Here is a 14,016-nt window from a genome sequence, read left to right as displayed (position 1 = left end):
CAGTGTTTTAAAGTATCTTGTGCTAAAGTGGTTCCCAAGTATTTTATTCCTCTTGGTACTATTCTGAATGTAGCCCAGACTGGCCTGGAGCTGGTGATCTTTCTTCACCTTACCCAGTGCTAGGATGACAAGTGTACAGGCCACACCTGGCTTTCTTAATTTTGTTTTCGGAGTGTTTGCAGTAAGTATGCATGAATGCGGTTAGTTTTCCTGTGTTGGTCTTGTACCCTACAACCTGCCAAGAGTGGAATTAGCACAAAAGCAAGGCTGCCTCCAGCTCCTGTGCTGCACATACCCCCATGTTTTCCCCCAGGAGGAGACCAGACCTGTTATGGTGACCCTTCCTGTCCCAGGTCAGATTAGAAACCAGTCCCCCCAATCATGGGCACATCTCCAAACTCACAATAAGGGATCTGTGAGCAGGAGGCTTTAGCCATCCTAGAGGCTCCTAGGCATGCACTGTCCTCTAGCTTTGAGTGTCTGGCACCAGTCTTCTCACAGGTGGGCAGGAGTGCCTTGAGTGACAAGGCAAAGTTCTGAGGCCTGTCTGGAAAGAGCAAGTCTGTGGTCCACCACCTTGGTCTTTTCCTGACCATAGTGGCATCCTCTGATGGCCAAGTCTTCTAGGAATGGGGGATTTATGTTTTGTGGCTCCCCTCTGCCTTCTTTGAAAGGCTGCCTGGAGCTTTGCTTCCCCTGGGAGGAAGGACTCTGACCTTTGTGGAAGTCATGACCCAGCATCTGTCTCTTAGCCATCCTATCCCTATTACCAGCACTTTATTCCAGAGCCACTGCTTACAGCTGTGCAGACTGGATTGGGCTTCTGCCTTTCTAGTTTAATTTGCAACTATTTTCCCTGGTTCTCCAGGCCCATGATCACCAAAGCCAGGCCCATAGCCCTCCTGTTCTGTCTTCCTCCAGCTTGGCCACCCCACTTCAGGCAGACCTGCTTTTTATATTTTGTCTTGTGCTTATAGAGGAAAAGAGCAGTGGGTTCCGGTTGAAACCGCCAACGCTGATCCATGGTCAGGCACCCAGTGCAGGTAGGTAGCACCTGCATGCAGGGGGAGATGACTTCACAACACCTTTCCAGGCTGCTGTGGGCCCATCCTGCTTTTTGAATCCTTCGTGCCCTGGACCAGGGAGTGGGCTCTGCCCAGCAACAGCACACTCAGTTCCAGTGTCTCTTCAGAGGGTTGTGGCCCTGGCAGGCCACACTGCTCACCCTGATGACCAAAGAGACTGTGTTCCTATGCAGTGCATGCTGCTTATGAGCAGTGCCTAGTGAGAGGGACTGAGGAAGGCCTGAGAGGCAGGACACTGTCTCCTGAGGCCAACACCTGACTGTATTGGTAGAGGGATTTTCTTTATGTGGATTTTGGAAAGTAGACATAGAGGGTGCCATTATTTGACCTCCAGCAGAGTCCAGAGCTTCTGGGGAGTCACCATGAAGTCACTGCCTGGCTCCCCTTGACTCTGGAATCCAGTACTTGGGGAGCAACTGTCCCTTGATGAATAATAGCACTGGGTACCTGAGAATTGCACACAGATCATAGCAGCCAACACCTGTGTGTATGGCTCCAGAGAAAGATCTTACTTACTGAAAAACTGCCTCACTGCATAGTCTAGTCTAGGAGGAATATGCACAGTTGCTGGGGTTGGTTTGTTCTGAAGCCCCTGAGGGCAGGGGCACCAGGAAAGCAACTCTGTTCCAGGTCTGCCAAGCCAGAAGCCCAAGGAGCAGCAGCGCAGTGTGCTCCGCCCAGCTATGCTGCAGGCCCCACAGCCCAAGGCGCTATCCCAGACTGGTAAGGAGAGGCAGGCAGTGGCCAGACACCCAACTGCAGTGCCACAACTGTGACTACTGAGTGCACTCCAAAGTACAGACAGGAAGGGAGAGGGTTCTTCAAATCAGCCCCCATTCACTGCTCCTTCCAACCCCATCCCTGCTGAGCCCAGTAGAGGAAAGAGACAGTTCCCTTGCCCTGCTGTGACTGGGTGAGAACTCTCATTATCCTGAAAGCTGACCCCCTTCCTGCAACCTTGCCACTTTGTCCCTGTGTTTGCAGTAGAACTCAGACTTGTACTATACAGGATGTCTTAAGAACTTGAGGATTTTTTTTTTAACTTCTTTATTAGTATATGATAGTTGTACAGGGGGTTTTCTTGTGGCATTTCCATATGCACATACAATGTACCTAAGTTGGCTCTACTTCTTGAGCCATTCCTCCAGCCCTGGCATTTGTTTTTTTTGGGGTTTTGTTTTGTTTTTGAGCCAGGGTCTTGCTGTATAGCCCAGGCTAGCCTGGAACTCTCAGGGAGCCTGCCTCGGGCTCCCAAGCGGAGCCTGGCTGTTTTTGGATTTTTGTTTGTTCTTTTTGGTGTGTGAAGTGCCAGAGACCAAACCCAGGATCTCATGCATATTAAGCATATTTCTTCAGTGATATAGATCTCCAAGTCCACACTGTTCATTTTTAGAGTAAAGATAGGACATCCTGCTGGGCACAGTGGCTCACAGCTATAATCCTAGCTACTCAGAAGTAGAGATCAAGAGGATCTCAGTTTGAAGCCAGCCCAGGCAAATAGTTCTCAAGACCCTATGTCCAAAAATTCACAAAAAAGAGCTGGTGGAATGGCTGAAGTGGTAGCACCTGCCTAGGAAGTATGAGGCCCTGAGTTCAAACTCCAGTACCACCAAAAACAAAAAAGTAGGATATCCTGACTTCTTGGTTATTCGGGTTGGTTCTTTATTTTATTTTTTTACTGTACTGGGGTTTGAACTCAGGACCTCCCAGTTGCTAGGCAGGCACTCTACCTCTTGAGCCACACCCCCAGTCCTTTTTACTTCAGTTATTTTTTGTATAGGGTCTTGCTTTATACCCAGACCAGCTAGGACTGTGATCCTTCTATTTACACTTCCTGCATAGCTGTAATGACAGGCATGGGCCACACACACAGCTTTTATTGATTGAAAGGGGTCTCAAGAACTTTTTTGCCTAAGCTGGCCTCAAATTGCAATCCTTCTGATCTCCACCTGCCGAGTAACAAGGATTGCAGGGGTGAGCCACCACACCCTGCTGGTGGTTTTCTGTTTTCTGGTTTTTTAATGTAAGAGCATGGCTTTTAGCAGAGACCTTACAAAGCAGGTCTTTTCCTTACAAAGGCATATTACATTGTGGGCCCATGATAGGAGAACCCTAGCAATCTGCAGTAGAGGAGTGGCGGCGGGCACAGCTGAATGCCGCCAGTCCATGGTCTTCTTCCTTCCCACAGTCCCAAGCAGTGGCACCAATGGGGTGAGCATCCCGGCAGACTGCACAGGGACAGCATCATCATCGTCGCCAGAAAACCCTGCACGGAGAAGCCCCTCTGAGTCCACGGACGAGGCACATGCACTTGAGGTCAGTGGGTCCTAGGGCAGGTTGACGGCCAGTGCTTCACAGAGTTTTGCTGAGCTCACAGACTTCATCTTCTGAGCAGTTTTTTCAGGCTTTCTAGATGTGCTCAGTGGTCTCAATGAACAACTGTACCAGACTATATTAATCTGTTTTCCGTTGCTGTAGCAAAATAGCTAAGCTGGGTAGTATATAAAGAAAAGGGGTTTGTTCAGCTCACAATTTTAGAGGCTGAAAATCCAAACAGCACACCACCACCTCTAGCAGGGACCCCTGGCTATGTCTCAACATGGCAGCTGGTATCACAACAGGATCAGGTGTGAGAGGGAGCAATCTCATGGCAAGCCAGGAAGGCAGAGGGTGGGGGAGGGGACAGTCTTGGTCTGTTATGGCATCTTGCCTCAAAAGAACTCAACTTGATCTCATGAGAACTGCCCTAGTCCCTTCTAAGGCCAATGCCCCCAACCTAACCACCCCACTAGGCCCCTCTGGAAGGTTCCACATCCCCCCACCACCCCCGCCGCCACATCACACAAGAATCAAGCTACCAGCATGTGAGCCCTTGGCAGACAGACTGCAGCACTGATGAGCCAAGTCACTAAACTGTCAAGGGAACTTTGCGCATCATCAGAGAACAGGACCCCAGGAAAACCCCCCGCCATAGAGGCCTGCTCAACCCACACCTAACCCCCATGTCTCCATAGAGCCTTGAGTGTGGGGGGTCCAGAGTGGCCTTCAAAGATGTGGAGAACTTCTCCCCTTGGTTTTGCATGGACAGAGCCCTCCAGTCCACATGTCACCCTTTTCCTTACAAAGCTTGAGCTTCCAAGCCACTATTTTTTTTAAAAAAAAAAAAAAAAGGACATTTGATGACAAGCCTGCTTTCAAAAAGGTTGGCATGGATGCTCTGAAATCAGAGTTGTAGTAACACTATGTGGTGTCCTGTGTAAAAAGCTAGATTGGAGCTGGGTTCATTTCTACCCAGCCCTACTACAGCAGACAGCCAGCCACTGCCTGCAGTCTTGTACCCTTCACTGGAACTGGCCACTTACACTTACATTATAAGACACCCCAAGCCCCCACCTGCAGCCATGATGGGAAGTGTGGGAACTGAATCGCTTCACAGCCTTCTGCTTCTTGGGAGCCGAAGAGCTGTGGCTTCCAGAGTGGTAAATCCACAGGATGGCTTGGTGTTATAGGGGCTCCAGCAAGTGACCCAGTCCTCCAACCCTCATCCAGCATCTCCAGGTGGGCTGACTGCACCAGCTGCCAAGAGCCCACACCTGTTGGTGTCTCAATCCATCCTGACCCCAGTGCCTACCGATTCAGCCTTTCTCCAGGTTCCCACCCTGCCCGCATGCAGACAAGTATGGTCTCTCCTTCACCTGTCCTGGGGCCGTGTCTGTCTGTCTTCCCACTAGCAGACTGGGTCACTCTGTGACTGAGGGTGATCCTGCCACCACTTGGTCTTCTGACAGCTGAAACTGCTGGGACTCAGCGGGCTCACCACACTGCCTGTCAGGACCTTTACCTTCTCTGACACCCCAGGCACATGACATTCACTTCCACACCACCCATGGGCTATGTGAGCTTTGAGCACTGACTGGAGCTTAAGGCTTGAGTAACACATAGGGCCAAGCTGCCTGGGGTTATTCACACCAAGGCCAGCCCTAGGTGGCTGTCCTGGCAGAAGTGAGGAAGAGACTCCCTTACCCCATCTGAAGCTTATTAGAGGTTGGGGATTTGCAAATTAGTTTAATTGAAGCCTTTGAAAAAAGCCTACCAGGCTCTGTAGTTAGACATTCTGCTGCTGCGTGTGTCCCCTGCCTCAGATGACCGATGACTCTGCCCACCTAGGGACAGCACCAATCAGGGTGGACGGAGCAGAGAGCTCACAAAAGCCAGGTACATTCCCCCCACCATCAAAGGCAGGACCCGTTGACCATATCCAGCGTATCCTGCCCACTGAACACGGTGTGTGTGTGTAATTTTAAAAGCCACACTGATTCTTGCATGGGCATGAGGCCATAGAGAGAAGTGAGCAGTAGTAGAATTTACAGGGAGCATGGTAGACAAATTCTTGACAGTAGACCAGAAAGTGGAGTCGGCACAGTGCTTCCTTGTGCTAGTACTGGGCTTTCACTACCATCTGGTCTTCCCTGCCAGCCAGAACATATCATCTTGGGGTCCACTGTGCCTGGCTCAGCCCCTTCACAGCATCTCTGGCCACCCCACATCCCAAGAGCATCAGCCCCAAACTTTTAAATTTGTGCCACAGCTCTTACTGTGTAAAGAGAACATGAATTGGCTAGCAACTCCACGTTCCACTATCCCAAAGTAAATGAATGAACAAGTTCTTACAACCAGGCGCATGTGGCCATGCCTGTAATCCTAACTATTTGGGAGGCTGAGATCAGGAGGATCACAGTTTGAGGCCAGCCTAAGCAAAAATTCATGAAACCCTATCTCCAGAATAACGAGCAAAATGGACTGGAGGTGTGGCTCAAGCAATAGAGTGCCTGCTTTGCCTTGAGTTCAAACCCCAGTCTCACCAAAAAAAAAAAAAAAACAGTAATCTATTTATACAAAAGTTCTATTTTTTTTTCTTTTATTATTCATATGTGCATACAAGGCTTGGGTCATTTCTCCCTCCTGCCCCCACCCCCTCCCTTACCACCCACTCCACCCCCTCCCTCTCTCCCCACCTCAATACTCAGCAGAAACTATTTTACCCTTATTTCTAATTTTGTTGTAGAGAGAGTATAAGCAATAACAGGAAGGGACAAGGGTTTTTGCTGGTTGAGATAAGGATGGCTATACAGGGCATTGACTCACATTGATTTCCTGTGCATGGGTGTTACCTTCTAGGATAATTCTTTTTAATCTCACCTTTTCTCTAGTTCCTGGTCCCCTTTTCCTGTTGGCCTCAGTTGCTTTTAAGGTATCTGCTTTAGTTTCTCTGCGTTAGGGACAACAAATGCTAGCTAGTTTTTTAGGTGTCTTACCTATCCTCACCCCTTCCTTGTGTGCTCTCACTTTTATCATGTGCTCATAGTCCAATCCCCTTGTTGTGTTTGCCCTTGATCTAATGTCCACATATGAGGGAGAACATGATTTTTGGTCTTTTGGGCCAGGCTAACCTCACTCAGAATGATGTTCTCCAATTCCATCCATTTACCAGAGAATGATAACATTTCGTTCTTCTTCATGGCTGCATAAAATTCCATTGTGTATAGATACCACATTTTCTTAATCCATTTGTCAGTGGTGGGGCATCTTGGCTGTTTCCATAACTTGGCTATTGTGAATAGTGCCGCAATAAACATGGGTGTGCAGGTGCCTCTGGAGTAACCTGTGTCACAGTCTTTTGGGTATATCCCCAAGAGTGGTATTGCTGGATCAAATGGTAGATCGATGTCTAGCTTTTTAAGTAGCCTCCAAATTTTTTTCCAGAGTGGTTGTACTTGTTTACATTCCCACCAGCAGTGTGAGAGGGTTCCTTTTTCCCCGCATCCTCGCCAACACCTGTTGGTGGTGGTGTTGCTGATGATGGCTATTCTAACAGGAGTGAGGTGGACTCTTAGTGTGGTTTTAATTTACATTTCCTTTATTGCTAGAGATGGTGAGCATTTTTTCATGTGTTTTTTGGCCATTTGAATTTCTTTTTTTGAGAAAGTTCTGTTTAGTTCACTTGCCCATTTCTTTATTGGTTCATTAGTTTTGGGAGAATTTAGTTTTTTAAGTTCCCTGTATATTCTGGTTATCAGTCCTTTGTGTGATGTATAGTTGGCAAATATTTTCTCCCACTCTGTGGGTGTTCTCTTCAGTTTAGAGACCACTTCTTTTGATGAACAGAAGCTTTTTAGCTTTATGAGGTCCCATTTATCTATGCTATCTCTTAGTTACTGTGCTGCTGGGGTTTCATTGAGAAAGTTCTTACCTATACCTACTAACTCCAGAGTATTTCCTACTCTTTCCTGTATCAACTTAAGAGTTTGGGGTCTGATATTAAGATCCTTGATCCATTTTGAGTTGATCTTAGTATAGGGTGATATACATGGATCTAGTTTCAGTTTTTTGCAGACTGCTAACCAGTTTTCCCAGCAGTTTTTGTTGAAGAGGCTGCTATTTCTCCATCGTATATTTTTAGCGCCTTTGTCAAAGACAAGTTGGTTATAGTTGTGTGGCTTCATATCCGGGTCCTCTGTTCTGTTCCACTGGTCTTCATGTCTGTTTTTGTGCCAGTACCATGCTGTTTTTATTGTTATTGCTTTGTAATATAGTTTGAAGTCAGGTATTGTGATACCTCCTGCATTGTTCTTTTGACTGAGTATTGCCTTGGCTATTCGTGGCCTCTTGTGTTTCCATATAAATTTAACAGTAGATTTTTCAATCTCTTTAATGAATGTCATTGGAATTTTGATGGGAATTGCATTAAACATGTAGATTACTTTTGGGAGTATCGACATTTTTACTATGTTGATTCTACCAATCCATGAGCATGGGAGATCTCTCCACTTTCTATAGTCTTCCTCAATCTCTTTCTTCAGAAGTGTATAGTTTTCCTTGTAGAGGTCTTTCACATCTTTTGTTAGGTTTACACCTAGGTATTTGATTTTTTTTGAGGCTATTGTAAATGGAATTGTTTTCATACATTCTTTTTCAGTTTGCTCATTGTTAGTGTACAGAAATGCGAATGATTTTTCTATGTTGATTTTATATCCTGCTACCTTGCTATAGCTATTGATGATGTCTAGAAGCTTCTGAGTAGAGTTTTTTGGGTCTTTAAGGTATAGGATCATGTCGTCTGCGAATAGGGATAGTTTGACAGTTTCTTTACCTATTTGTATTCCTTTTATTCCTTCTTCTTGCCTAATTGCTCTGGCTAGGAATTCCAGTACTATGTTGAATAGGAGTGGAGATAGTGGGCATCCTTGTCTGGTTCCTGATTTTAGAGGGAATGGTTTTAGTTTTTCTCTGTTAAGTATAATGCTGGCTGTAGGTTTGTCATATATAGCAAAAGTTCTATCTTGAAGTTGAAAGTATTTAAGCAGTATGGAAGTCTGCAAGGTAAAAGGTGGAAAGCAACCTGCAGTGAAGCGATCCCCAGATGACCTCAGTCAATAGTTTCTATTCTTTCTCTTTCAATCTTTGTTCTGGGCATTTTTTTTTTCCCCTAGCATTGCCAGGGTTTGATTTTGGGCTCCTACTTGCTGGGCAAGTGTTCTACCACTTGAGCCACTCCACCAGCCCTGTCCCAGGCATTTCTAAACATACCTGCATACACCTAGGATTGCGTTCACTTCTCTCTCTCTCTTTCTCTTTCTCTCTTTAACTTTTATTTTTGTGGTGCTAAGAATGGAGCCCTGGCATGCTAGGGAAGTGCTTTACCACTGAGCTACCATAATCCAATTTGGGTTTGATTTAACCAAAATAGTCACCCTTCTGTGTATCACAACCTGCTTTCTCTCCAGTTGCTGTGCTGCGGCATCACAAGAGAGCCCTGCCTTCTCGATAGCATTCTGTGCTTTCCCTATTAGCTGATGTGAACCTGGCCTAGTTCTAGTCCTCTGCTGGGACTAAGGTGTGGCAGCAGTGCCTTCTTTCCATCTGAGAGGTGATTTTGGGTGTGCTGGGCCAGTGTTCTCATCTGCATCGCGCCCCCTGGATAGAAAGAACATCATCCACTGAGGGACCAGAAACAGTGGTGGAGACGACATTGACTACCAGCCTCACCACCCAGGATCCTGGGTCAGCCAGTTTCCAGGAGGCAGCACCTCATGACTGGTGATTCCAGATCCTTTCACAGCCACGATGCTGTGAGTTGCTGTTGACAGTGCATAGGTGGTCCCCCCGGCCCAGGACCATAGGCAGTAAGCAAACAGTGAGGGCTGCTTATCTCAACCATCTGAGCTAATGTGCCACTGTGTCTTAGTTACTATATTCTGGGTTTTTTTATAGGAGAAAGAGCCCCAGAAAAAAGAGTCTCGAAACACTTCTGAGGAAAACTGTGAGCGGAGAGAGCAGGCCACGCAGCAAGTGTTTGTGTTCGGGCAGAACCTGAGGGACAGAGTGAAGGTGCGACCAGCCCCAAGGAGCTGCTCAGCCATTGGCTTCTCCAAGCTCAGCAAGAAAAAGGGAGGGCTAGGGGCATGGTTCAAGTGGTAAAGTGCTTGGTTAGCAAGCACTGGTTCCTGAGTTCAAACCCTAGTACCACCAAAAAAAGGGATGGGGCTTGGTGGCTCACACCTGTAATTCTAGCTACTTGGGTGCCAGCCCAGGCAAATAGTTTGCAAAACACCATCTCCAAAATAACCAGAGCAAAATGGAGGTGTGACTCAAGTGCTTGCTTTACAAGTGCGAAGGCCTGAGCTCAAACTCCATCCCCACCCAAAAAAAAAGAAAGAAAAGAAAAGTGGGGGGCAGAGCAGGTCAAAATTGCTGTGTTGATCAGTAGAAAAAATGGAGGTGGGAGGGGTCCCTAGGACAGTGACACAGTCACCTGAAACTCTTTCTGTGTTGCCTGGGCTGGGCTTGAATCCCTAGCCTCAAATAATCTGCTTCAGTCTTCTGAGCAGATGGGACCACAGGCATGTATGTTTTTCTAAAGATGGGGGTGGACATGTTGCTTTCTCTCCCAGAGGAGGCAAGTGTCTGTCGCCTTCTGGTGTGTGAGTTGCTTGTGGAGCCTGAGTTGGCAACACCCAAGTGCCAGCAAGCAGCATCCCTGGGCCCTGCCCGTGTGCTGGAAGCCAGGCAATGCCAGTCCCAGCTTTGCCAGCCTGGCCTGGGGTGACCTTCCAGGGCTTCTCCAGCGGCTGTGTGGCAGGAAGCTTCCTTAGAAGCCTGGGAGGCCGTGGTACCACTTGTCTCACAGGGATGTGTGGCTGTCACAACTGGGCAGCTCCTGGCGTAGAGTAGGTAGAGGCCAGGGATGCTGTTCAGCACCCTGTAGGGCTCAGAACGCCCCACCAGAGAACAACCCCACTCGATGTCCACAGCATTGAGGAAGAGACCCAGAAATAAGGAATCAGAAACTTCTCTGACAACCTGGGATGCATTAACGCCGAGACCCTTGGTCAAAAAAAAAAAGTCTCTGCCATGTAGAAAATGTTGGCTGGCATTTCCTGCTGCCCAACAGGATCTCTAGCCCCAGAGAGGAGGAAAATAGGTGTTAGGTGTTGATGTTTCCACGACTAAGGCCAAATAATGAGGCCTTGTGGGGTCACTCCCACCAGAGAGCTCTGCCTGCCCAGGGACTGTCCTGGGATTGGCCAGTGAGTTTACAAGGAAATCCTATCTGCCCATGAGGGCAGCTTCCAGCCAGGGTTTACATCTGAGCCATGAGGTAGCATCCACCTGGGAGGGTCCTAGGGTCAGATTATGTGATAGAGTTACAGATTTAGCACAGCATTGGCACCAAAGAAACCCCCAGAGAAACCTGTCACGTTTGCAACACTTCTTTGAGCAAGTGTAAGCATCCTGCGACCCCGGGTACAGAAATATTGACCCTGCCAACAAGGTGCCATCCTGAGTGTAGCTTCTTGCACCAGGTAGCAAAGACTCATATGCTGTATAGCAGCTTTTATGTCTTACACGTCGCAAGCCGAGCATGATGACATTGGGTATAGACCCGTGTCCCTGTATACACGTGGGAGGCGCACCACAGGGGTTGTGCAGGCAGACCCAACTGTGGAGTCCAGACCCTGTCATTCTGAGCTGCGTTGTCCCCTCTGTCCCCAGCTTATGAACGAGAACACTGACATCGCTGACATGGACAATGCTGGACACCCCAGCTCAGAAACTCCAACCGCAACCAACTACTTCCTTCAGTACATCAGCTCCAGGTGTGTCTCACCCACAGAGGCCCCTGGGACCAGAAGCCACCCCTGTCCTTCATGAGGGAGCAGAGTCTTCCCCATGCTGGGCGCAGTTATGGAAGGCAGACTGGGCTTTGTCTCTGCCTCAGGCCTGCGGCAGAACCAGTTGTCCACGGGAGTATGGAGAACACAGCCCAGCCCTCAGTGGGCTCTGTCACATAGAACTCATGTCCAGAGCAGAGCACATGGAGCCAGTGCTGGCTCAATCACCTCCTGTAGCTGCAAAAGCCAACCCTGGTGCCTTTGGCCTGAGCTTAATCTGTGTTGGACACGTGGGGCCCTGACCCATAGGGTTGACTACTGCGTATGGCATTGTAGAAAGAGCGAGCATGGCCTGGGAGACAGGCCAGCAGAGCCAGGGGGGCGTGGGCCTCCCGCTGCCCTTCACCACCTTCACCAAGAGAAACAGAGGGTCACTGCCTGGTACAGTGTGTGTGCATGGCCTAGAGGACGTGGTTCTGGCTGTTGGACCGGCCTGTCCAGGCAGGAAAGATGTCCAAACTGCAGTGTCCAGTCCCCAGTGGGCTCTGGGCCAGTGTGCATGTTCAGTGTGTTGCATGACTGCATGGTGCCACGCTCACTGCACATCTCCTCTTCAGTTTAGAGAGCTCAACCAACAGTGCCGATGCCTCCAGCAACAAGTTCGTGTTTGGCCAGAACATGAGTGAGCGTGTTTTGGTAAGTGGCCACTGCCAGCACTGTTCTTTTTGATAAAGGCTTTCAGCACCAGCCCTAATCAAGGAGATGTGTGATGTGTGGCTGTTCTGTTGTCTCTTGTAAAATCAGGGCTTTCAGTTACCTGGAAAAGAATGCTCAGACTTGAGCATTCAAGTTACCTGAAAAGACCCTCAGACTTGACTTAAAGACAGGGACCCATCTCTTGATTTTGACAGCCCAGGGCGGCTGCCCAGAACCTGGCCTTTGCTCTTCCTGTCTTTCCCCACCCCTGCTGCCATCTGGGCCAGCTTTATCCTTAGTGGCAGCTGTCACACTGAAGTCCTTAGTCATGTGCTCCTGGACCCTCTGTGCTCATAGAGCCATCCATATGCAGGACAGTGTCGGCCAGGACAGCTGTGTCAGCAGACAGGGCTTCCACACACCACAGTCAGGGCACTTGGGTACACAAAATGGCCATCTTCTATTCCCAAGAGCCTGGCCAAACTGGGAGAGGGTTCTGGAAAGCTTCCTGCTTCCTTGTACATACCCCCTTCCCGATGGAGACACACAGCTCCACCATGGTCACTGGCAAGGCTGTTTCTGGCCTGATAGTGATCTCTGCGCTTGGCCTTGACTTTCAGTAGGCCTTGCGCCTCTAATGTCAGTCTGTCCTTTCCTGCCATAACAAGGTGCTCCAGCACATGAAAACAACAGTCCCCCTAGGGTGGCGGTCAGCAGGCGGTGCTGGCCTCTGTGAGAGGCCGCGTCCCAGGACAGGGGTTGCCCTCAGTGTTTGCACAGGATGTACAGGAGCAGCTCTTTAGACTGGCCTGCATGCCGTGAGAACATCATGCGAAGGCGGACCTGGCTGACAAGTGCCATGAACTGCGGTCCCCAGACCATCACCCCGCCCCTGTGCCTTGTTTCCCTGCAGAGCCCCCCCAAGTTCAATGAGGTCACTTCAGATGCCAACAGAGAAAATGCGGCTGCTGAGTCTGCGTCCGAGTCCTCCTCCCAGGAGGCCACCCCTGAAAAAGGTACAGCCTATCCTGTAGCCTTGGGGTAGGGCTGCAATGAGGGGACATTGTATCCTTTGGGAGGGGCAAGGAGCTGACTCCCCAGCAATGGTGGCCACATGGGAACCAGTCATGCACAGTCTTAAGTGGTGACCAGGGCTGTGTGCTTCTGTGGGGAGCCAGGAAAGGTCTGGCCTGAAGGGCATGAGGTGAGGGCATGTGCCAGGCAGAAGGCCTGAGAACTACTCCTGCGTGATGTCTCTCCCTCTCTCTCCCTCTCTCTCCCTCTCTCTCCCTCTCCCTCCCTCCCTCTCTCTCTCTCTCTCTCTCTTTCTCTCTCTTTCTCTCTGTCTTTCTCTCTCTCTCTCTCTCTCTCTCTCTCTCACACACACATACACACACACACACACACACACTCTCTCTCTCTCTCTCTCACTGCCTTCCTGTCCTCTGCTGAACAGACAAGTTTGGGGCTCTCACAGGTCTCCTTCCAGAGCCCCACGCTGGATTCAGGGTCCCTTTTGGGCACTAAATCTAGCCTGCCAGTGGCAGCTGCCATGCACAGAGGCAGAGCCAGCCCTCATAGCTCCCCAGGATACACACCCATCCCCTGCCAAATAAAAAGTCAATGTTGTTTAGCTGATAACATTTCAGAGTCCCTGGCCGAGTCAGCAGCTGCCTACACCAAGGCCACTGCGCGCAAGTGTTTGTTGGAGAAAGTGGAAGTCATCACCGGGGAGGAGGCAGAGAGCAACGTGTTACAGGTGAGACCTGCGCATGCCTGCTGGTGTTAGGACCAGGTTGTACAGCCAAAAATGCTGGGCATGGTGGTGCACATCTGTAATCACTGCACTCAGGAGGCTGAGACAGGAGGTTCATGAGTTCAAGACCAGCCTGGGCTACATAGCATGACTCTTACTCAAAGCAAAATGAAATTGTACAGCTATCATCATAGTCCATTGTAGAACATTCTCATCCCCTAAAAAAGAAGCTCTTGGTGGTCACCAGTGACTCACGCCTGTAATCCTGTCTACTCAGGAGGCAGAGATCAGGAGGATCGCAGTTCAA

At 49.2% G+C, this 14,016-nt stretch overlaps 1 protein-coding gene across 8 annotated transcripts in view; it reads left to right on the top strand.

The window, feature by feature from the left end:
• Positions 1 to 14,016, top strand: part of Ranbp3 (RAN binding protein 3) — a 53,665-nt gene that overhangs the window by 35,385 nt on the left and 4,264 nt on the right. For 4 of the 8 annotated variants that reach the window (XM_074054422.1, XM_074054427.1, XM_074054426.1 and 1 more), the window contains 8 exons: positions 978 to 1,043; positions 1,716 to 1,808; positions 3,274 to 3,401; positions 9,357 to 9,473; positions 11,139 to 11,242; positions 11,875 to 11,953; positions 12,867 to 12,969; positions 13,588 to 13,712. In XM_074054422.1, the coding sequence (XP_073910523.1) occupies positions 978 to 1,043; positions 1,716 to 1,808; positions 3,274 to 3,401; positions 9,357 to 9,473; positions 11,139 to 11,242; positions 11,875 to 11,953; positions 12,867 to 12,969; positions 13,588 to 13,712 (815 nt within the window). The remainder of the gene's footprint in view (positions 1 to 977; positions 1,044 to 1,715; positions 1,809 to 3,273; positions 3,402 to 9,356; positions 9,474 to 11,138; positions 11,243 to 11,874; positions 11,954 to 12,866; positions 12,970 to 13,587; positions 13,713 to 14,016) is intronic. The other 4 variants (XM_074054423.1, XM_074054428.1, XM_074054425.1 and 1 more) reach the window with 3 other exon arrangements.

The sequence above is a fragment of the Castor canadensis genome, chromosome 14, assembly GCF_047511655.1.
Source record: "Castor canadensis chromosome 14, mCasCan1.hap1v2, whole genome shotgun sequence".
Lineage (NCBI taxonomy): Eukaryota > Metazoa > Chordata > Mammalia > Rodentia > Castoridae > Castor > Castor canadensis.
This window is presented reverse-complemented; position numbering and strand designations above follow the sequence as displayed.